We start from the raw sequence: 25,486 nt of genomic DNA on the forward strand, positions 1-25,486 counted from the left end.
AATTAAACAGATTATAAATCAAATTGAGCAAACTTTGCTTCAGTTAAATAGAATAGATGATTCAAATGAAGTGTCCATGACTATGGAATACAGTTCTAAAATCAAAGAATTAAGCAAACTTCCGCCTAAAGTTAAGATATCACTGCCTGTGTTCAGTCGAAAGGCTAAAAATACAGAACATTTTTATACATTGTTTGGATCTTTAACAGAATTAACTACGAAAACAGAAGAAAATGGCTACAAACTGAAGAAACCAGAAACACCAACCAAAGAACTGCTGGAAGAACCAGAACTTATAACAACAATAAATATTGGGGATAAAAAACTCCGTAGTGTTGCCTGTCTTAGTGAAGAAGAAATCTGTACAACTGGATATGAAGTCAGCGATATGAAATGCTTCAACATTCAAAGTTCACTTATCAAGACAATCAAAACAAAATCAGGTGAAGGGCCAAATGATATAGCAGTGACAGGTGATGGGGATCTAGTGTACTCTGACTGGAAAACAAAGACGTTGAATAAAGTAAAGAATGGACAGATAGAGGAGATGATAAGACTTCAGGGCTGGGTACCTGAGAATCTCTGTGTCACCTCCTCTGATGAACTCCTGGTTTCCTTGTACAGTGATGATAAAACACAGCCTAAAGTTGTGCGTTACTCGGGCTCCAAAGAGAAACAAACAATCCAGTTTGATGAGGAGGGTAATCCTCTGTATTCAGGAAACGGCGTCATTAAGTACGTCACTGAGAACAGAAATCTGGATATCTGTGTAGCTGACAATAAAGCTGGTGCTGTAGTGGTGGTCAATCAAGCAGGGAAACTCCGATTTAGATACACTGATCATCCTTCTGCTACAAAGAATGAACCATTTAAACCCCGTGGTATTACAACAGACAGCCAGAGACAGATCCTGACAGCAGACTACCATAACCAATGTATCCACATCCTAGACCAGGACGGGCAGTTCCTCCGTTATATAGATAACTGTGATCTAAAAGAGCCATTTGGTTTATGTGGGGACAAAAAAGACAAGTTGTTTGTTGCTGAATGGACTGGAAAGCTTAAGAAAATTAAATATCTTGGATAGACATGTATTTAAAGAATCACTTTCTACTAGTGTCTAGTTAGGAGACTATGCCAGGGCATCAACAAAAGTGGGAAACATGGGATAATTTGCATTATAATGAGTGAAGTCCCTGACTAACTAGAGAGTGATTCCATATATGTCCATTTTTACTTGAAATAACAATTATTCTGAAAATAAATCAAAATACCGTCTAATTTAGTAGATTTGAAATGCACGAGGCCCCGTGACGTCAAATTTTACTATAAAAAAATAGTCCCATAAAAACACGGAACAAATTTATTGATTATTTTAGGATTTTTTTCACACAAAACACTGTCCACAAAGATACTTTTTTGAAGTATTTGACCTCCAAGTCAAAATTGACATATGTCATGCACATACATGTAGCAAATGACCTTGGTCAACCATGAGTTAAAATATCTAGTCACAACATTAGGACCTCGAGTTAATATCAATATGATCCCGTTGGCCAAACGACACTATGTGAACTGAGTCAGATTCCCAGGTATAACAAGGGTAGTCCTTGAAACTTCAAAATCAAAACTCAAAATTACTTATTAACTCCCAATCACTCAGTCCGAGACATGACAAAACTAAAACATTTCATATCAATCCATTTTTATTTGTAATAATAAATAACATTTATAATTATTTCTTCACTTTTAATTAACAATCAGGGACAAAGTATCACAGATATAACGAGGCAAAACGAGATCACAAGTATTCAAAGAGAGATAACTCCAACACACTGAAAGAAGAGATTGGAATGTTATGACAAAGTTTAGCGGTGTTGAACAAATTGAAGTATATGTTTTTTAATAAGGATTTTTTTCTATTGTGTTATATGCATAAAATACAGATAACAGAATAAAGCAAGCTGGATCAAGAGGTCTGCAAATTTTGGTAAAAAATATGAAAACCGAAATTTTATTAATGCAATGAAATGTTGAATGTAAATATGATTTGGAGATGGAAATATGTGTATTTGTATAAAAATAAATTATATCTCCAAGTGAACCATTTGAACTGAATTGATGAAACTTGACATAATAAATTATATTATGCTAAGTTGTGTCACATTTTTATACAACTTACATGTACAATATTTGCCTCTCATTCATTTCACACCAATTATAAAATGTAATAGCTGCAGAAAGCCAATGATATACATTAACATGTCATTTGAAAAAAAAAAAATTAAATTGGAATGCAATAACCATACATAATCTCCCCATAAATACACTAATGAAATGAAAAAATAAAATCATGATGTAATACATAATTCCCCTTTCCATCCACTTTAAAATTCTTTCCCTTTCTAACCACAAGAAATGAGACAAATTTTTTTTCTGCATACACATGCATGAAAAACACAAAAAACAACAATTTAAAATAAAACTTAAGAAAAAAAAATTAAATACAACAATTTCATGATATGCTCCACGATGCATGCATCGGGGCTTTGAACTTGTGACTTGTATAAATTAGCACTATTATTATCACTTTGTGACTTTGAACTTGTGTCTGGTATAAATGAGCACTATAATTATTATCACTGCCTGTCCTACTGTTCACGTTGAAGCCTTTCTATAACCAGATTTGTCTCCCTTACCCCTTTGTTGTCACCGCTTTGTTGCAGGGCGTTCCTCAGATTTACCCAGAACGGAATCATCTCTGGCTTTACTTGTGTTCCCTGTAAATTGATCAAATTAATAAGATACATAATACTGTGAATTTCTAATTATAGGCAAGGAATTTTTGAAATTATCACATCATTTCGCATGAAACAACGCTCACGAAATAAAATTACTCTATGTGATTTTTTGGCACTGAAATCCATGTAAATTCTTTCGATCAATCTTCCATTTGTGAAAAAATTATTCTTGCACTTTGATGTTGATCGAATAGCCATTTTGTGATAATAAGTACTTGCGAAAAATAAGGAATCTAAGTAGTTAATGTCCATTTAATATCCTCAACAATTTCTCATTTCTCATGTAAAAGATAGAAAATGGTAACCGAGAAATCGAAAATTTCAAAAACAATTTTGAAAATTTCAGAGAACGTGAAATTTTTAATCATTTCCAGCATTGTTTAATATGACATTAGAGGTACCTTTTTGATACTTATTTTCCCTACCTTTCTAAACATTTGTGCTGCCTCTTTAAACCTCTGTTTTCTCATTAGGAAGTGTCCATATGTAGCATGTACGTCCCACAATTTGGGATTCAACTCCAAACAAACCTTCAGTTTTTCTTCTGCTTTTTTATCTTCATTCTTCTGTTAAAGAACAGATAGCTCATTGATTACAAATGGAGAGGGTTATAAATTATGCTCTAGTTATGCCTACTGCTAAACCATTTATGTATTTATTTAAGAAATAAGGTATCATTTTTAAACATCTATTGGGATATAAATACGGGTTGGTCACGAGATTAAATTCCATAAAGCCCAAAGGGCTTTATGATGAATTTAATCTCGTACCAACCCGTATTTATAGCCCGATAGATGTTTTAAAATGATACCTTATTACTTATATTTACATTTGTGACTTATTGATACTTTATATTTGCCAGATTGTGACTTTTAACGTGCGAAATTCATTATTTTTCAAACCCAACGGCAAGTGTGTAATCCACTGAACGCGCGTCGATCCTTTATGACGTCACTGAGAAATTACGTCAAACGTTTATCCTTACGCACATCTATGAACTTGTGACCCCGTACCTGTATTTATACAGTTATAGATACGCATTGCTTTCAGTAGTGTTATATAAAGGAAAACATTTGCAAATGTAATATTACATAATAAAATATATTCAAATGAAATCGATTATAAATTGACTGGTTCTACAGGCACCTGAATTTCTATCAAATCAATCAGATGCTCAGTTTGAAGCCAAATATCAAAAAATTCTACCTTCTCTGGGTAGAATTTTTCAATATTTGGCTTACTGAGTGTCTTATTGATAAAAATTTATGTGTCTTTGCTGGTTCTAATCTCTTGCAATTAAAATTTCTTCGGCATACATGTAAGGTATTTTTTTTTTAACTCAAATTAAAAATACTGGTAAATCAAAATTTATAAATTAAATGTAAAATCTAAAATTTTCGTGGTTTTAGGAAAAAACTCTTGGTTCACGGGGATTTGATTTTGTGGAAGAAACACTTTTTTAAAAGTATTTATGCATGTCAAATTTTTACATTTCGTGTAGGACATAAACTTGTGGTTCTCTTCTGACTCCCGACAGAAATTTGTGATTTCACAATAAACAAGAGCAAAATTGGTCATGGTCTTATATATTTATAAAAGTTATGGTAAAACACCTGTGTTTGTTTTGTATGCAGATTAAGTCCATCGATAAAGGAGATCGATTGGTTGTTTATTTGTTTACGGGTGAATAGGTTGAATCCGTGCTACGCATGATTCAGTCACGTATAAGGTAGATTTTCGGGTGTTTTAAGTTATTCGAAGTTCGCTGCTACATTGCAACAGACTTATGTTCGCTTAGATCGGAGAAAGAAATCAGTCTATACTAGACGAACGCTTAGCTTCATGTAGAAACAGTTGCTGATTATCCACAAACAAATAGAGTCGAGGTTCCGGGCATACTAGTATCTGACACGTTTGGATTCCATGTGAGGAAAAATTGGCACATTTGAAGGTGCAGCTACAAACTGGTAATTTCTTATTTGCGACTTTCTCAAGAAAGAATGAAAGTATAAAAATAACATTTGAATTTAAAAACACTGTTTATATTATTAACGATAGGGTAAACATGGTAAAGGGGACCATATAAGCTCACTCTGTGTCTTTCACATTAAGGCAACAAAGTTTTAGTCTGTTAATCGTAATTCCTGAAAGCTTGAGTGATTAAAACGTTTGTCAACGTCTTATCTTCTGCCAGTTCTGTTTATTTCATTGTTACTAAGCCTCATAGACCATAGGACTATGTAAGCTACGGCTACGACTCTAACAGCAGATAGAGGCACGCACAGAACAGAGAATCTGGTAAGCATTTGAACACAGATTAATGTCCGTTTTTCAGCTTGAATTAAGCTTTGTAAAAAAAAAAAGAAAAGAAAAGAAAAAATAATAGATATATATACATGTGTTACTTGAGAATGAGTATAATTCTAGTTAAGTCACGATAGTAATTAATGCACGTACGTACCTGGTACATGTATATATAATTTTATATCCATATGATGGCTTGGTATTTGGTAGCAATTATGAACAAAGTTCCACTGTTTCTAATTTATAGTAACGAGACACATTATTTTAGAAGCTAATTGTATATGAATTTCATGATGTGGTTCGGACAGTTCTAAAATTTTACAATTCTACATCGTACTGTGACTTTTTCATGTTATTGATGCATAGAACTGCATATAGCTAGTTTCCTTTTACTGAAGTTGTTTTAGAATCTTGGAAATAATGTACAGTGTACATGTAATTGAATATTTAGTTCCTGATGTTCCTGATATAAACTCAAAAAATGATGAAACATCGTTTTATTTTAGTAAAAAATTTTATTCAATAAAACCTTTGTTTAGCCACAGCGGTTTTTATGCTCCAAATTCTGGACGTATTTTCAAATACGTAGAAATGAAGAACATAAGATAAATGCATATTATTGATGCTCCATAATTTGTACATAATGTATTCCAATGCTGATAAATATGATAGCCTGATTCGGTTCAGATCATTTTGTTGAAGAGTATTGATTTAAGACAGTGTTTATAATAGCCTTCATTATGCATTTGATATGTCCTAATTCAGTGATTTCTATCTGTTATGAAAAAACTACAACTCAAGAGTTGATATCAAGATGATATTCGCAAGATCTAGTGCCACATGTATTGATTGTATTGCTGACAAAGCCCTTTTGAAGTACTGTAAGTAGCTTGATGAAGCTGGTATGGTCTGAGATGTCGTATGATGCAGACAAGGCCCTTTTGGTGTACTGTAAATAGCTTGAAGAAGCTTGCATGGTTTGAGATGCAGTATGATACAGACAAGGCCCATTTGACGTTCTGTCAGTAGCTTGATGAAGCTGGCATGGTCTGGCATGTAGTATGATGCAGACAAGGTCCTTTCCAAGTTCTGTAAGTAGCTTGATGAAGCTGGCATGGTCTGAGATGTAGTATGATGCAGACGAGGCCCTTTTTAAGTTCTGTAAGTAGCTTGAAGAAGCTGGCATGTAGTATGATGCAGACTAAGCCATTTTCAAGTTCTGTAAGTAGCTTGAAGAAGCTTGCATGGTCTGAGATGTAGTATGATGCAGACGAGGCCCTTTTCAAGTTCTGTAAGTAGCTTGAAGAAGCTGGCATGGTCTGAGATGTAGTATGATGCAGACGAGGCCCTTTTTAAGTTCTGTAAGTAGCTTGAAGAAGCTGGCATGGTCTGAGATGTAGTATGATGCAGACGAGGCCCTTTTTAAGTTCTGTAAGTAGCTTGAAGAAGCCTGCATGGTCTGAGATGTAGTATGATGCAGACTAAGCCCCCTTTCAAGTTCTGTAAGTAGCTTGAAGAAGCTTGCATGGTTTGAGATGTGGTTGATACAGACAAGACCATATAGAATTCAGTAAGTAGCTCGAAGAAGCTGACATGGTTTGAGATGTAGTTTACAAAGACAAGACCATATAAAATTCAGTTAGTAACTTGAAGAAACTGGCATGTTTGAGAGGGTTTGATACCACAGTGTGTAACCCACATACTAAACAAACCGGAAGTTTTTGCGTTTCTTCTTTGACAACATGATGCAGTCACTGGTTTATGAAAATAAACCGGCAATTAATCGAAGACATGTTCAGTATTTAAATGTGTTGTTTATTAAAACGCATAGATTTATGATGAAAGGTTCCCCAGCAAACACAATTTTGCAAACATGCAGCTTTGTTTTTAAACGAAATGCAAAACGCAGTGCAGTGTGGTTGGATAAAGACCTGAAAAGATATATTATGGCGTTGACGTTCATCCCATATTCGGTAATAATTGTATCAAATAATGAGAGATAGAAGTATTGGGGTATTCAAACGTAATTTATTCCTAATTATGATTGGATTATCCTTAATTTTACTGATTTAATCAAAATGCGACTGTATCCGTCGTTCAATATTTACTGTGTGTGTCGTTGTGCGGGACAGTATTTTCATTGTACGAGTCGTTCGTAAATTATGTGCGTTCTTGATTGAAAGGTTCTAGTATAAATTTATTCTATTTTATCTTTCCTTCTCATTTACGTGACACCGAATTGAAATATCATTGTCGCTTGGGTTTTGGCGGTTTTGTCTTGTGGAAATGTGATTAAATAACAGACGTTTTGCGATTATACCATTTTTTTCGATATAGAAGCTTTGAAAAGAAAAGTGAATAAAAAAAAACATTTACATGTATAATTCAGCTTCCTATTTACAGAGGCCAAAGTAAAAATCATTTTTTTTTCAATTACTTTCCTATAAACGACTGATAAAATCTTGTCGTTAAGAAAGCATTTAACATTACAAAAACTTATCCTCTGATAAAAATTTAGGTAAAAGGTAAATTCATTAATTATAGTTTCCAATTTATTTTTACTGTTATAGGTACATGTATTTAAGATACAATTCTTTTACTGTATATGGTTGTTATGCATTTATCAATGCTATTCTTTCAACTGTCAACAGATTCATAATTTACAAACGTTCATTTTTTTTCTATGTCTAACAATATTTTAACTTAACCTTCCTGCATGTACATGTATATGTCAGGCTTGGTACATGTAGCTATATGGCTCTGTGCATGGCCTTGGGGACCGGGGGCCGCCCCCTGTTCCCAAGGCCATGCCCTCACAATTTTGACGATATACAAGTATATAAGAGTGTTATATAATAATATAGAAAACAGATACTTGTGCCCCCTCTATAAAACATTTGATATTTGGTAGTTGATAATGCCCTCAATCAATCCCCCCCCCCCACTGAAATTGCTTCCTACGGGGCTGCTTTGTGTAACTGATTTTTAAATTGAATACAATCAAAATGTGGGGAAAATAGGTAACAATCTGATAATTTTTTATTTCTTAACAAGCCTTACCTCTAACAAACATAACTATTCAACATCCCTTGCGTACATGAATTACTTACAATTCTATGTCATAATTTGAACACTTTATTGACTTAAATAAACAAATAACGTCTATAAAACAATTGAATTCAATATCAATTTTTGTTTCCTGCTTGCACTAAAAATGGGGGAAATAAATTAATTTGGAAATGTTGTGCCGTCTGTCCGTCTTTCTGTCTGTCTTTAACAATTTCATTCATTTCCTCGCGATATCTTGCGATGAATTTTTACATTAAAAAAATCAAAAAGGGTCTTCCTTACATGTATACCACGGGGAGAAATTTCAGTGGCAAAGCCCAAAGGTTCGAGATATCGCGCTGAAACGAGTGTTACAGACAGACAGCCTGACGGACGGAACAGACAGACCAAGTGAAAGCGGGGAAATTTTTCTTTTCTAATACTTCAGGGCGCGTCTTTATCATATATTGCTATTGTGCACCTCCTATTTTACGTTTTGATCCGACATATATTTTGGGTTTTCCCATGGCAAAACATGGACATTGTTATTATATTTATATGGAAGGCGGGGTATTTACTGAGCTCATTGCTCAAAGTACCTCTCTTTATTTTAGTTTTCGCTTTCTTGTTTTTTTTTTTGTTTTTTTTTTCGCTTTTTTCTTTTTTAATATTTTGGTTTTTCTGTTATTTTTATTTATTTGTGTGTGTATATTTTGTTTTTGTTTGGTTTTTATTTTAATAACCTTTTATTGACAACCATTAATAATGTCGTTGATTCTCCTCAAATTTTAGACGCCAAAATTAGGTTTAAATGAAAGAATGAAACTCCCTGAGTGTGAGTTTAAATGTATGTATGGACTGTGGTACTCAGGGAACCGTCAGGCATGTGGATTTCTTGTTTGTTCAATTACATGTCGGTATTCAATATGCGTTTTTATAGGAACGAACAATACAACTCGAACAATCTCGTTTGAAACGACGCATACAGTGATTAAAATGACAAGGGTATTTCAAATTGTGTAATTTCAAACCTTAACATTTAAATATAAAACTCCAAAGCATACATGACATTGTTTTGTATCATATTTTTCAATATTTGCCATTTCGGGAAATAATTACATCTCTTGTGGACTAGAAACTAGGCACAAACGATACATGCATGTGAAAATATGTTGAGCAAACGATTGCGTTTTTAAAATTTCAACCTACGTATTCATTCAATTTTAATACAAACAATTGACACTTATTCAGCGGGATATGCCGAATGATAATTACATCAATTCAGCATGTTTGTTTGTCAATAATGATGCTCAAAATGCATTTTAACGGGTACTTGCTCTTCTCTAGGCTTGTTTACACGCTTCGATACGCAAGAACTTCCGGTTTGTTTAGTATGTGGGTTAGACACTGTGGATACAGACAAAACCACTTAAAATTCAGTAAGTAGCTTGAAGGATCTGGCATGGTTTGAGATGAAGTATGATGCAGGCAAGGCCATTTTCAAGTTTTGTAAGTAGCTTTAATAGTCTTGCATGGTTTGCGATGTAGTTGGATACCGACAAGACCATATAGAATTCAGTAAGTAGCTGGAAGAAGCTGGCATGGTTTGAGATGTAGTTTTACAAAGACAAGACCATATAAAATTCAGTTAGTAACTTGAAGAAAGTGGCATGTTTGAGAGGGTTTCATACAAACAAACCACTTAAAATTCAGTAAGTAGCTTGAAGAATCTCGCATGGCTGGAGATGAGTATGATGCAGGCAAGACACTTTCAAATGCTTTAAGTAGCTTAGATGAAGCAGGAATGGTTGAATGTTTCATCATGTACATTTATCAAAAAATTATTTTTGAAATTTTTAAAATTTTCGAAAAGGTTTACATTTTTTTGAATGTAGTATTGACTAGTATATTTAGCCACAGACCTTCAAAAGACCTGTAAGTATCTTGATGAAGCTGGAAAATTCCCAGGTGTATGGTTATACAGACAATTCTGTTTGTTGGATTTTTAAGTATTTTCGAAGTTGGCATGACTTTAGATATAGTTGCTTTCTTGTCTTTTGAATATGTGTAAAATTATACTCTCATTGAAGCAGGAAACTCGTTTTATCGATAAATACAAGTACATAAACTTCAAAAGATATGCAAAAGTTCAACTTGTTTGAGATGTATTTGCAGATATATTTGAAATTTCAATTGACAAAGCGAAACTACTGTGCTTGCGTATTTATATTTTAATAACCTAACTAATAATGTAGCATTGTCTTGTTTATTCTGTAAAGGAGGCCAAATTGTTACTGTGCCTCTTATAATCACAGGCTCTGCTGGATTGGATTCTAAGCATTTAGAAAATAATTTAGGAATAATATAAAGCAATTTGACATCACAATCTGATTTTGAAATTTTTGGAGCAAAAGTTTTTTCAGGTATCTTTAGTCAGGACACACGGACCAGATGTTTTGAAAAACTTTCATTGAAGGATTTGTCTGAAGACTTCCAAAGCTGCGTTTAAAATCAAGGTTCGGACAAATCACCTTTAGTCAAAATCAACGAGGATAATGTTTACATTCTGGTAGGTGTGGTTCAGTTCATTTGTCCTATTGCTAATAACCAAGAGATGTTTAGAAAAGGTTGATTATAATGTTTGATCAGATGAGTATAATTTATGATTGATTTAAATTTATTTTGTTTTGTAAAAGTTATTCTTAAGTATCTGGAAGTCATAATCTTGTACAAGAAACAGAATTCTGTAAACACTCCAACTTTTAAGTTTATAGAAGTATTTTTACATTCATAGTGTTTTAACGGAGTTGCTATCTGAACTGCAAATGCTGATATTTATGATTTACTGATAAAAATCAACGTAGAAAACTTTTTGAGTTCTTCTGAAGAATTCATGGTAAAAAGGAAAAGAAAACTTTTCAGCCGGGAAGGATAACCCTTTAATTTAATGATTTATTCAAAAAGTCATGAAAGTCTCCAAGGAAGCTTAAAATTGAAATCTTTTTATACAACAAATTGAATTTCATGCATCTTTAATACTCTGATAAGAAAAATAACTCTGAATGACATAAATGTCTCATATTTCTTTATAGATTTGCAAGTAGAAGTGTCTTTTTTGTTTAATTGAATGTATTGTACTTATAAATACATTCTTTTTTGGAAAATCATTAGGTTCAAGCAACATTTTATACCAGTGAGCAGACTGAGTGTTTATGAATCTTAATATAATTAAAAGTTCTTTGAACATTTTTATACAAATGTCCTTGATCTAGCCTTAAATACCAATTTTTTAAAAGTTTGATATAAATTTATAAGTGATTTATGGAGTTTTGCATTCATAGCAAACGCTTTATAAACTACAGTATTTATGTATAATAATAATTGAACAGTATACATAGAAGAAATTAAAGTACCACATAACTCAGTATAAAAATCTGTGCAGTTTTCTTCAATTGCTTGGAAACCTATAATTTTTACCATAGATATATTTGTTGAAAAAAATTTCGTTTTGAAAATGCATGTAATAGGTGAATTCATTTGCATTACTGAAAAGTTATATTTTTATTCTCCTTTATAATATTAACTTTTCTTTATGAGGTTTGAAGAATAATCAATGTGGATAAATACGCATCAGTTTGAGAATTCTGCGACATTTTTATAATTTTCAATTATATTAGGCCTGGTTTGAAATAAGTAATAATTGGATTACCTTGAAGTCTTGATATCTAGGGGTGGGGTCATATACGTTTTGATAATTTTATGTCAATGCTTTCTTTATCGTCGAAGTCTGTTGCACTCGCGCATGCGACCTCATCCTATATAAAGTGTTTTTGAGTTTTATTTATAAATAATTTATGTTCGTTTGAACTGGTGAATTTAGAACATAAATATATTTATAAAAGTTATGGTAAAACACCTGTGTTTGTTTTGTATGCAGATTAAGTCCATCGATAAAGGAGATCGATTGGTTGTTTATTTGTTTACGGGTGAATAGGTTGAATCCGTGCTACGCATGATTCAGTCACGTATAAGGTAGATTTTCGGGTGTTTTAAGTTATTCGAAGTTCGCTGCTACATTGCAACAAACTTATCCCCCGCCCCACCCACCCCTTCTAGTATGATCGATATACTGAACATGCTTAAATGTTCGTTTTAATGTTGACTGTCGCTTTATTAGTTTCTTTTTCTTTTGTAGAATGATTTGGATTTCAGAAGATAAACTAAAGACTGTATTTTGTATACTGTATACACTTCATTAAAGTCTGTTGCACTCGCGCATGCCAGCTCATCCTATATAAAGTGTTTTTGAGTTTTATTGATAAATAATTTATGTTCGTTTGAACTGGTGAATTTAGAACATAAGTGTGATTATACCTGCACATGAAACAAAGTTCTTGTAAAGAATGAGATTTACAATACATGTAGTTTGATTCAGCTTTCAGAGCAAAAACAAATAAAATTTTAAAATAAAAAATACCTTACATATTCTCAGCAAAACTGTCATTGCAGAGGTCAACACTAAAGATTTGATTATAGCATTAGATTCTTGGGTTGATTTTGCACTCTAGATAGATTTTCAAACCCAAAATGCCTTGGATACAGATAGATTTGTTTTCAACGTAAAACGAATTTCACATTCATAAATGCTTAGATACACAAAATGTTCTATCAAAGGATTTTGATGTGCTTTTTAGCTAACCTGAATGTACATCTTGCCTTTGTTCAGGTGAGTTATAAGGAAGTGGGGGTCTTTGTCTATGGCCTAGCTGCTGGGTAAATATCATTCCTTCATCAACCCTCCCTGTGTCATAAAAAGCCTGTCCTAACTTCATCAGTATTTCTGTACTCTAGATACAAATACAAAGGGCATAAAACACGTAACACAGAAATCCTACACCTGACTTTTAAAAATGTTCGAATATGTATTAACATCTTGATTTATATATACAAGTGGTCAATATGGAAAACAAGAAACAGCATTAAGTTTGAAAATAAAAATATTACAAATTCAGCACTCTTGAGTGACTTCAAGAAAGAAATGAAATCAATCTTTCAACTCTTAAGAAATAATAAGAGTAACTTCAACAGAAATTTAAAATTAACATTAGATATGCTTACGGACTTTGATTAAATGTTACCTGTTTTTCTAAGTACAGATTTATATAATAATACATTGATGTTTTCATCCTCATGACCTTTCATATTTTCTATACTCTATACTGGAGCAAACGCGTAAACTTGTATATTAAATATAGTTATTCTTACTTATATGAAAAGTCTAGGATACATTTGGTTGAGCTGTCCATGTTTGATAGTTACTGTATACAGTGAAAAGTTCAGCGACACAATGTACAAGATTTGCAACTGGCGTGTTCACTTCTACAAGTAAATGCAAGTTCTGGACACAGGTACTTGTGGACAGGAACTCCCCTCCCTAAAATATGACCCCTACCTTAATTTTTTTTTTACATTTTGTATTTATAACATGTCCTTTTCAAATATACAATGCAAAAAATGAGTTAAAACGTCAGGTAGCCGTTCTGTACAAAAAATACCCCTATAAACATGATAAGGGATATCTCCTTAATAAATGTATAGGCCTAAAGGCTTTTTTTAACAGATTGTCAATGGTACTCATCAGTAAAAGGGTTTTAACATCCTTTTCTAAAATAAGTGCATTGGGGAGGGGGAGGGATGAGGAAGGTCAAAATATCTCAGAGAGCAAACATTAATGATATATTTACATCCACTGAATATTTTCTTCTTTACTTTTTAAGAAAACCCATTGCGTCCATCCCTGCATAAACTACACTAGGCATATCAACTGTACAGATTTCTTGATCAGTGGCCGTTCCATCAATGAAACGTACACAGACGTTCTCATCATTAACACAATAATTAATATTTTTAATCCTACTTAAAATGATAATTTAAACAGATATAAATATAAACAATAAAATGTCTTCCTTTGTTTGTTGTTACTGGAATGAACATTCGCAGCTATTGCAGAAAAAAAAACACGAAAACATAATTTGTATGGATCATAATATTACTCAAGAAAGACAACTATATCTATGGCATCCTTAGTCTCGTTCAACCAGACCCTCGGCTGTTTCCGTAAATCTCCGACCAGACTCTATGCTTGTCGGAGTTTACGGAGACAGCCGAGCGTCTGGTTGAACGAGACTATGGCATCCTTTATCTTAACCTTCCAGTCAGGTGATAGCAAGCTTCCACCATTTCTTATTTTCTGGATTCTTATTTGGACATACATAAATTGGTATTGCCTATTGTAATGTATTGTTATACGTCTGAAATTATTGATTTATAACTTAATTAAGTTATTGTATAATTTACAATGCATAACATTCCTATAAAATAAACTAGGGAGGTTCATATTTTATTATTTAGAAACTGGGTGAAAAGGTACTACGGGTGTAATCCTTTAATACCCTTAGTTTGAAATTAAACTTTAAATAAAAATCGGTATCACCATAAGCAATTTAAGTTTTAAGGTAACAATTTTAATAAATCAGGACATTTTGATTTGTGAGATTATGAAATATAGAGTAGCTGATATAATATTTACTTTTGTTTTCGACCAAAGATATTTATATAGGCATTGAGAGCCATAATCAATGTCATATCATTCAAATTTTAGATTTGGACATGGATCCCAGCAGCAGTGCCCAGGATGTGATCAGATGTGACCTTTGTGAGACATCTTTAGTACAGATGTACTGTGATTTCTGTCATGTCAACCTTTGTAAACCCTGTATCGGAGAACACATTGCTGATGACTATAACAAACATCAAATTGTTCCATTTCAGCAAAGGAAATCCACCTTAATTTATCCACAGTGCAAAACACATGAAACAAAAAGATGTGAATTTCACTGTAAAGAATGCAACACATCTGTGTGTTCTTTATGCATTATAACTGATGCACATAAGGGACATACCATTTCAACTCTTTTGGATATCTTTAATTCAAAGAGAGAAATCATTGGGTAAGATACTGAAGAGTAAGAACAAATAATTTCTCCCACCTATGAAGAAATTGCCATTGATATAGAAACTCAGATTGCTAATCTGGATGGAGAATATGGAAAACTTTCAACAGCTGTAACAAAACATGGAGAAGAATGGCACAAAGAAATTGACATCATTGTCAACAAACTGACAACAGAAATTGAGGAAGTAAAAAATAAACATCTAAGCATTCTGAAGAAACATTTTGATGAAATTAAACAGATTATAAATCAAATTGAGCAAACTTTGCTTCAGTTAAAAAGAATAGATGAATCAAATGAAGTGCCTTTGACAATGGAATACAGTTCTAAAAGCGAAGCATTAAGCAAACTTCCGCCTAAAGTGAAGATATCACTGCCTGTGTTCAGTCGAAAGGCTAAAGATACAGAACATCTTTATACATTGTTTGGATCTTTATCACAATTATCAACCAAAACAGAAGAAAATGGTTACAAACTGAAGAAAGCAGAGATATCATCCAGAGAACTGCTGGAACCAGAACTTATAACAACAATAATTTCTGGGTATGAAAAACTCCGTAGTGTTGCCTGTCGTAGTGAAGAAGAAATTTGGACAAGTGGATTTGTCGATGATATGAAATGCTTCAACATTCAAAGCTCACTTATAAAGACAATCAAAACAAAAACAGGGAAAAGTCCAAATGATATAGCAGTGACAGGTAATGGGGATCTAGTGTACTCTGAATGGGAAACAAAGACTGTGAATAAAGTGAAGAATGGACAGACAGAGGAGATGATCAGACTACAGGACTGGACACCTCTTAATCTCTGTGTCACCTCCTCTGGTGATCTCCTGGTTACCATGTACAGTGATGATAAAACACAATCTAAAGTTGTCCGTTACTCGGGCCCCAAAGAGAAACAAACAATACAGTTTGATGAGGAGGGTAAACCTCTGTATTCAGGAAATAGCAAAATTAAATACATCAGTGAGAACAGAAACCTCCGATTTAGATACACTGGTCATCCTTCTGCTACAAAGAATGAACCATTTAAACCCTGGGGCATCACAACAGACAGCCAGAGTCAGATCCTAACAGCAGACTACCATAACCATTGTATCCACATCCTAGACCAGGATGGACAGTTCCTCCGTTATATAGATAACTGTGATCTGAAGATACCATATGGTTTATGTGTGGACAAAAATAACTGTTTGTTTGTTGCTGAGTGGAGAGGAAAGCTTAAGAAAATTAAATATCTTAGATAGACATGTATTTAAGGAATCACTGTCTAGTTAGGAGACTATGCCAGGGCATAGTCTATAGTAGGAAACATGGAATAATTTGCATAACTAACGAAGCCCTTTATGCTAAAATTATCCCATGTTTCCCACTATTGTTGATTTCCCTAGCATACTCTCCTAACTAGACAGTGATTCCTTATATTTCCATTTTTACTTGAAATACCGGTAACAATCTGAAAATAAATCAAAATACCGTCTATTTTAGTAGATTTGAAATGCACAAGGCCCCATGACATCAAATTTTACTATTAAAAAAATAGTCCCATAAAAACACGGAACAAATTTACTGATTATATAGTATTTTTCCCCCAAAAAAAACATTGCCCACAAAGATACTTTTTGAAGTATTTGACCTCCAAGTCAACATTCAATTTGACATATGTCATGCACATACATGTAGCAAATGACCTTGGTCAACCTTGAGTTAAAATGTTTAGGAACCCTTACAATGATCCTGTTGGACAAACGACACTATGTGAACTGAGTCAGGGTCCCAGGTATAACAAGGGTATAGTCCCTGACACTGGCGGATTTAAATGGGGGCCCAGGGGGCCTGCCCCCTCCCTTTTGTGTCCGAAAAAATACACAATATTTAATAAATCAATGTTTTTGGGTGTGGTTGTGGGCCCCCTACCCTGACCTCAAACTGGTCGCCCCCCCCCCCTTTCAAAATTTCTGGATCCGCCACTGCTTGAAACCTCAAAATCAATATTAATTGTATCAAAACACAAAATTATACTTATTAACTCCCAATCACTCAGTCTTTGACATGACAAAACTTAAACATTCCATGTCAATCCAATTTTATTTGTAAGTAACAAATAACATTTATAATTATTTGATCACTTTTAATTAACAATCAGGGACAAAGTATCACAGATATAACATGGCAAAAACGAGATCACAAGTATTCAAAGAGAGATAACTCCAATACACTAAAAGGAGAAATTGGAATGTTACAGTTTAAAAGCTTGTTGAACAAATGGAAGTAAGTTTTTTTTTTATAAGGTTTTTTTTTCTACTGTGTTATATGAATAAAATACAGATAAAAGTATTAAGTAAGCTGGATCAAGAGGTCTGCAAATTTTGGTAAAAAAATTATGAAAACTGAGATTTTTTAAATGCAATGAAATGCTAAATGTAAATATGATTTGGAGATGGAAATATGTGTACTTGTATTTGTATAAAATAAATTATATCTACATGTGAACCATTTGAACAAGAAAAAAACTTAATGAATGAAACTTGACATAAAAAATATATTATGCTAACCTGTGTCACATTTTTATACAACTTACAATGTTTGCCTCTCATTCCTTTCACACCATTATAAAATGTAATAGCTACAGAAAGCCAATGATAAACATTTACATGTCATTTGAAAAAAAAATATAAATTGGAATGCAATAACCATACACAATCTCCCCATAAATACACTAATGAAATGAAAAAATAAAATCATGTTGTAATACATACTGTAAACCAACTTTTGTTTGCGTGCGAGAATTGTTCAGCAAAGTTCGCAAGAGTCTCATCGTCGCGAATATTTCTCACTGTGAACCGGTTCTTAAAGTCTATGTGTCTATTAAAAAGAAACCTAAATAGGCTTTATTGTGAAAATTAATTGTTGCAAACTAGTTAATTTATCCCTGGTAAATCGCAAAATAAAGTCGTCGCTAACAAAAGTTGGTTTACAGTAATTCCCCTTTCCATCCACTTTAAAATTATTTCCCTTTCTAACCACAAAAAATGAGACAGACTTTTTTTCTGCACACACATGCATGCAAAAACACAAAAAACAACAAGCTCTTTGTATTATGACACGTTGTCAAATGTAATTCGCATGCCCGAGTTCTCTTAAAAAATCGGCATTTTGCATCACACGAGAACAGACTTTTTTTTCTGCACACACATGTATGCAAAAACACAAAAAACAACAATTTAAAATAAAACTTAAGAAAAAAATAAAATTACATACAACAATTTCATGATATGCTTCACAAAGAAGACATAAGGACTTTGAACTTGTGACTTGTATAAATTAGCACTATTATCACTGTGTGACTTTGAACTTGTGACTGGTATAAATTAGCACTATTATTTATCACTGTCTGTCCTGCTGTTCACGTTGAAGCCTTTCTATAACCAGATTTGTCTCCCTTACCCCTTTGTTGTCACCGCTTTGTTGCAGGGCGTTTCTCAGATTTGCCCAGAATGGAATCATGTCTGGCTTTACCTGTGTTCCCTGTAAATTGATCAAATTAATAAGATACATAATACTGTGAATTTCTAATTATACACAAGGAATTTTTAAAATTATCCCATCATTTTGCATGAAGCATCGCTTGCGAAATAAAATTACTCTATGTTATTTTTTTTTGGCACTGAAATCCATGTTAATTCTTTTGATCAATCTTCCATTTGTGAAAAATTTATTCTCGCACTTTGATGTTGAATAGCCATTTTGCGATAATAAGTACTTGCGAAAAATAAGGAATCTAAGTAGATAATGTCCATTTAAAATCCTCAACAATTTCTCTTTTCTCGTGTAAAAGATAGAAAATGGTAATCGAGAAATCAAAAATTTCAAAAACAATTTTGCCAATTTCAGAGAAGATGAAATTTTTAATCATTTCCTGCATTGTCTAATGACATTAAAGGTACCCTTTTTGATACTTATTTTCCCTACCTTTCTAAACATTTGTGCTGCCTCTTTAAACCTCTGTTATCTCATAAGGAAGTCTCCATTTATAGCATGTACGTCCCACAATTTGGGATTCATCTCCAAACAAACCTTCAGTTTTTCATCTGCTTTTTTATCTTCATTCTTCTGTTGAAGAACAGATAGCTTAGTGATTACAAACTGAGAGGGTTATAAAATATAGACTATAGTTATGCCTACTGCTAAACAATTTATGTATTTATTACATAATATAATATGTTCAAATCAAATCGATTATAAATTGACTGGTTCTACAGGCACCTGAATTTTTATCAAATCAATAAGATGCTCAATTTGAAGCCAAATATAAAAAATTCTACCTCCTCTATATAGAGGGGACAGAATTTTTCAATATTTGGCTTACTGAGTGTCTGATTGATAAAAATTTATGTGTCTATGCTGGTTCTAATCTCTTGCAATTAAAATTTCTTCTGCATACATGTAAGGTATTTTTTTTTAACTCGAATTAAAAATACTGGTAAATCAAATTTTATAAATTAACTGTAAAATCTCAAATTTTCGTGGTTTGAGGAAAAAACTCCTGGTTCATGGGGATTTAATTTTGTGGATGGAAAACGTTTTATTATAAATTTATGCATGTCAATTTTTACATTTCGTGTAGGACATAAACTTGTGGTTCTCTTCATACCTCGGAAACAATGAAATAAACCACCCACGAAAATGTGTGATTTCACAATAAACAAGAGCAAAACTTAATTCATTAGTTAATTGTCATAGTCTTGTGTGATTATACCTGCACATGAAACAAAGTTCTTGTAAAGAATGAGATTTACAATACATGTACATTGTAGTTTGATTCAGCGTTCGGAGCAAAAACAAAAAAAAATTAAAATAAAAAATACCCTAGCTATTCTCAGCAAAACTGTCATTGCAAAGGTCAACACTAAAGATTTGATTATAGCATTAGATTCTTGGGTTAATTTTGCACTCAAGATAGATTTTCAAACCCAAAATGCCTTGGATACAGATCAATTTGTTTTCAACGTAAAAAGAATTTCACATTCATAAATGCTTAGATAAACAAAATGTTCTATCAAAGGATTTTGCTGTGATTTTTAGCTAACCTGAATGTACATCTTGGCTTTTTTCAGGTGAGCTATAAGGAAGTGGGGGTCTTTGTCTATGGCCTGCTGGGTAAATTCCATTCCTTCATCAACCCTCCCTGTGTCAGAAAAAGCCTGTCCTAACTTCATCAGTACTTCTGTACTCTCTACAAATACAAAGGGGGATAAAACACGTAATACAGAAATCCTACACCTGACTTATATCCTCATGATTTTTCATCTTTTCTATACTCTATACTGGAGAAAACGCGTAAATTTGTATATTAAATATCATTATTCTTACTTATATGAAAAGTCTAGGATACATTTTGGTTGAACTGTCCATGTTTGATATATACTGTATAAAGTGAAAAGTTCAGCGACACAATGTACAAGATCTGCCACTGGCGTGTTCACTTCTACAACTAAGTGCAAGTTCTGGACACAGCACTTGTGGACAGGATCCCCTCCACCTCCCCTACCTTCAATTTTTTTTTTACATCTTGTATATATTACACTTCCTTTTCAAATATACAATGCGAAAAAATGAGTTAAAACTTCAGATAACCGTTCCGTACAAAAAATATCCCTATACATGTATACATAATAAGGGAGATCTCCCTAACAAATGTATAAAGGCTTTTTTAAAACAGATTGTCAATGGAACTCATCAGTATAAGGGTTTTAACATCCTTTTCTAAAATAAGTGCATTGGGGAGGGGGGTTAGGAAGGTCAAAATATCTCAGAGAGTAAAAAATAATGATATAACAATATAAAAGAATGATTTGTGGTCGCACAATCGACAACGTTTTGTCAAAATATTTCTGCATATCACCAAAAAAAAAGTTAAACAAAATATCAAATGCGGAAGTTACTTTTCATGCGTTGATTTTTTTTTAAAAATCCATTAAGTTTATATTTTGGGACATTCATTTCAATTACGAACAAAACTCCAAAACGGTCCAATATTTCCCCTATGAATTGTAACACCATCTTCCAGTTATTACTTGATTAGGCCCCTATTACATTTTAAAGATCGCAGATGACAGATATTTGTCTAAATTCCCAAAATATTGGATCGATACGCAAACGTAAAAAAGATTTTAGATTATGGAAAATGAAATACGATTGAAATTATAAACATTTTTGAAAACATAAAAACAGTTTGTATGGATCAGTGATTTTACTCAAGAAAGATAACTATATCTATGACACCCTATATTTTAACCTTACAGTCAGGTGATAGCAAGCTTCCGCCATTTCTTATTTTATTTTCTGGATTCTAATTTGGACATACATAAATTGGTATTGCCTATTATAATGTATTGATATACGTCTGAAATTATTGATTTATAACTTAATTAAGTTATTGTATAATTTACAATGCATTACATTCCTATAAAATAAACTAGGCAGGTTCATATGGATTATTTAGATACTGGGTGGAAAGGTACATGGGTGTAATCCTTAAATAAACACCCTTAGGTTGAAATTAAACTTTTTAAAAATAAAACTCGGTATCACCATAAGCAATTTAAGTTTTAAGTACCAATTTTAATAAATCAGGGCATTTTGATTTGTGAGGTTATGAAATATAAAGTAGATATAATATTTACTTTCATTTTCGACCAAAGATATTTATATAGGTATTGAGAGTCATAATCAATAGCATATCATTCAAATTTTAGATATGGACATGGATCCCAGCAGTAGTGCCCAGGATGTGATCAGATGTGACCTTTGTGAGACAGCTATAGTACAGATGTACTGTGATATCTGTCATGCCAACCTCTGTAAACCCTGTATTGGAGAACATATTGCCGATGACTATAGCAAGCATCAAATCGTCAAATTTCATCAAAGAAAATCCACCTTAATTTATCCCAAGTGCAAAACACATGAAACAGAAAGATGTAAACTTCAGTGTGAAGAATGCAACACATCTGTGTGTTCTTTATGCATTATAACTGATACACATAAGGGACATACCATTTCAACTCTTTCGGATATCTTTAATTCAAAGAGAAAAGTCATAAGGAAAGATACCGAAGAGTTAGAAAACATAATATCTCCGACCTATGAAGAAATTGCCACTGATATAGAAGCTCAGATTGCTAATCTGGATGAAGAATATGGAAACCTTTCAACAGCTGTAACAAAACATGGAGAAGAATGGCACAAAGAAATTGACAACATTGTCAACAAACTGACAACAGAAATTGAGGAAGTAAAAAATAAACATCTAAGCATTCTGAAGAAACATTTAGATGAAATTAAAAGGATTATAAATCAAATTGAGCAAACTTTCCTTCAGTTAAATAGAATAGATGAATCAAATGAAGTGTCCATGACTATGGAATACAGTTCTAAAATCGGAGAATTAAGCAAACTTCTGCCCAAAGTTAAGATATCACTGCCTGTGTTCAGTCCAAAGGCTAAAGATACAGAACATCTTTATACATTGTTTGGATCTTTAACAGAATTAACTACGAAAACAGAAGAAAATGGTTACAAACTGAAGAAACCAGAGACAACAACCAGAGAACTGCTTGAAGAACCAGTACTTATAACTACTATAAATACAGGGGATGGAAACCTCCGTAGTGTTGCCTGTCTTAGTGAAGAAGAAATTTGGACAAGTGGATCTGTCGATGATATGAAATGCTTCAACATTCAAAGCTCACTCATAAAGACAATCAAAACAAAATCAGGGAAATGGCCAGTTGACATAGCAGTGACAGGTGATGGGGATCTAGTGTACTCTGACTGGGAAACAAGGACTGTGAATAAAGTGAAGAATGGACAGAGAGAGATGATCAGACTACAGGGCTGGGTACCTATACAAATCTGTGTCACCTCCTCTGGTGATCTCCTGGTTACCATGTTCAGTGATAATAAAACACAATCCAAAGTTGTCCGTTACTCAGGCTCCACAGAGAAACAAACAATCCAGTTTCATGAGCAGGGTAAACCTCTGTATTCAGGAAATGACAAAATTAAGTACATTAGTGAGAACAGAAACCTGGATATCTGTGTGGCTGACTGTGTAGCTGGTGCTATAGTGGTGGTCAATCAAGCGGGAAAACTCCGATTTAGATACACTGGTCATCCTTCTCCTACAAAGAACAAACCATTTATACCTTATGGCATCACAACAGACAGCCAGAGTCAGATTTTGACAGCAGACTGTGGTAACCACTGTATCCACATCCTAGACCAGGACGGACAGTTCCTCCGTTATATAGATAACTGTGATCTGAAGGGAGCATTTGGTTTATGTGGGGACAAAAAAGACAACTTGTTTGTTGCTGAGTGGAGTGGAAAGCTTAAGAAAATTAAATATCTTAGATAGACATGTATTTAAGGAATCACTGTCCAGTTAGGAGACTATGCCAGGGCTTTGCCCGTTATGCAAATTATCCCATGTATCCAACTATTGTTGATGTCCCTAGCATACTGTCCTAACTAGACAGTGATTCCTTATATTTCCATTTTTACTTGAAATAACAATCTGAAAATAAATCGAAATACCGTCTAATTTAGTAGATTTGAAATGCACGAGGCCCCGTGACGTCAAATTTTACTATAAAGAAATAGTCCCATAAAAACATGGAACAAATTTATTGATTATTTATTGTTTTTTTCCCACAAAACACTGCCCACAAAGATACTTTTTTGAAGTATTTGACCTCCAAGTCAACATTGACATATGTCAAGCACATACAAATAGTAAATGACCTTGGTCAACCATGAGTTAAAATATCTAGTCACAACGTCAGGACCTCGAGTTAATTTCAATATGATCCTGTTGGACAAACGACACTATGTGAACTGAGTCATGACCACAGGTATAACAAGAGTAGTCCTTGAAACTTCAAAATCAAAACTCAAATAAGTAAATTAACTTCCAATCACTCAGTCCGAGACATGACAAAACTAAAACATTTCATGTCAATCCATTTTTATTTGTAATAATAAATAACATTTATAATTATTTGACCACTTTTAATTAACAATTAGGGACAAAGTATCACAGATATAACGAGGCAAAAACGAGATCACAAGTATTCAAAGAGAGATAACTCCAACACACTGAAAGAAGAAATTGGAATGTTATGACAAAGTTTAGTCGTTGGTTGAACAAATTGAAGTATGTTTTTATGCCCCCGTAAACGAAGTTTCGGGGGGTATATAGTTTTTGTCGTGTCTGTCTGTCTGTTTGTCTGTTTGTCCGCAAAAACTTTAACCTTGCCAATAACTTTTGATTTAGTGGAGCTATGACTTTCATATTTCATATGTGTATTCCTTGTGACAAGACCTTTCTTTGGGTACCACCAAATTTGACCTTTTGACCTTGACCTTGGAGTTTGACCCACTTTTACATGAAAATTTTAAAATTTTACTTCGGCCATATCTTTTGAATAGTAGACACCAGGACATTTATACTTCACATATGAAAGACCTTTTACTAGATACCAACAACCTTGACACTTTGACCTTGACCTTGTAGATTTTCATACTTGTGAAAAAACTTTAACCTTGGCCATAACTTTTGAACGGTAAGGGATAGGGCTTTCATACTTCATATATGTAATCCTTGTGAGAAGACTCTTCATTGGATATGAAGAACCTTGACCCTTTGACCTTGACCTTTGAGCTTGACCTACTTTAATAAAGCAAACCTTGACCAAAACTTTTAAAGAGTTAGGGCTAGTGCTTTCATACTTTACATATTTGATTCTTATGACAAGACTTTTCATTTGATAACAATAACTTTGACCCTTTGACCTTGACCTTGGAGTTTGACCTACTTTTTAAGAAAATTTTTAAATTTTACTTTGGCCATATCTTTTGAACAGTAGACACCAGGACTTTATACTTCACATATGTAATGTTTGTTAAAAAACATTTCACTGGATACCAACAACCTTGACCCTTTGACCTTGACCTTGTAGATTTTCGTACTTGTGAAAAACTTTAACCTTGGCCATAACTTTTGAACAGTAAGAGATAGGGCTTTTATACTTCATATATGTAATCCTTGTGAAAAAACCCTTCATTGGATATAAAGATCCTTGACCCTTTGACCTTGACCTCTGAGATTGACCTACTTTAAAAAAGCAAACTTGACCATAACTTTTAAAGACTTAGGGCTAGTTCCTTTCATACTTTACATATTTGATCCTTATGACAAGACCTTTCATTTGATAACAATAACTTTGATGCTTTGACCTTGACCTTGGAGTTT

At 33.2% G+C, this 25,486-nt stretch overlaps 2 protein-coding genes and 1 long non-coding RNA gene across 4 annotated transcripts; 2 read left to right on the forward strand and 1 right to left on the reverse strand.

Annotated features, from left to right (window-relative positions):
- The first annotated feature begins 23 nt into the window (after positions 1-23).
- On the forward strand, positions 24-1,087 carry LOC134246320 (tripartite motif-containing protein 2-like). Its single transcript, XM_062728640.1, has one exon. The coding sequence runs from the start codon at positions 77-79 to the stop codon at positions 1,085-1,087; it is 1,011 nt and encodes a 336-aa protein (XP_062584624.1). The 5' UTR covers positions 24-76.
- Positions 1,088-14,339: 13,252 nt separating this feature from the next.
- Positions 14,340-24,211, forward strand: LOC134246321 (uncharacterized). The gene is given in 4 exon segments (XM_062728641.1): positions 14,340-14,433; positions 14,815-16,359; positions 21,927-21,994; positions 22,349-24,211. Coding segments are annotated over 3 exon segments (2,847 nt in total). The 5' UTR covers positions 14,340-14,433; positions 14,815-14,822; the 3' UTR covers positions 23,591-24,211.
- On the reverse strand, positions 18,431-20,373 carry LOC134246323 (uncharacterized). Of its 2 annotated transcripts, XR_009987614.1 has the most exons (4): positions 20,259-20,373; positions 19,141-19,281; positions 18,547-18,696; positions 18,431-18,498 (listed from the first exon to the last, which is right to left on the reverse strand). It is a non-coding gene; the product is annotated as an uncharacterized LOC134246323 (long non-coding RNA). The 2 variants fall into 2 exon arrangements; XR_009987613.1 differs by lacking the exon at positions 18,431-18,498 and having other exon boundaries at positions 18,518-18,696.
- Positions 24,212-25,486: the final 1,275 nt, after the last annotated feature.

The sequence above is a fragment of the Saccostrea cucullata genome, unplaced genomic scaffold, assembly GCF_032062105.1.
Source record: "Saccostrea cucullata isolate Sc308-1 unplaced genomic scaffold, CSIRO_AGI_Scuc_v1 ctg4942, whole genome shotgun sequence".
Taxonomy (NCBI): Eukaryota; Metazoa; Mollusca; class Bivalvia; order Ostreida; family Ostreidae; genus Saccostrea; species Saccostrea cuccullata.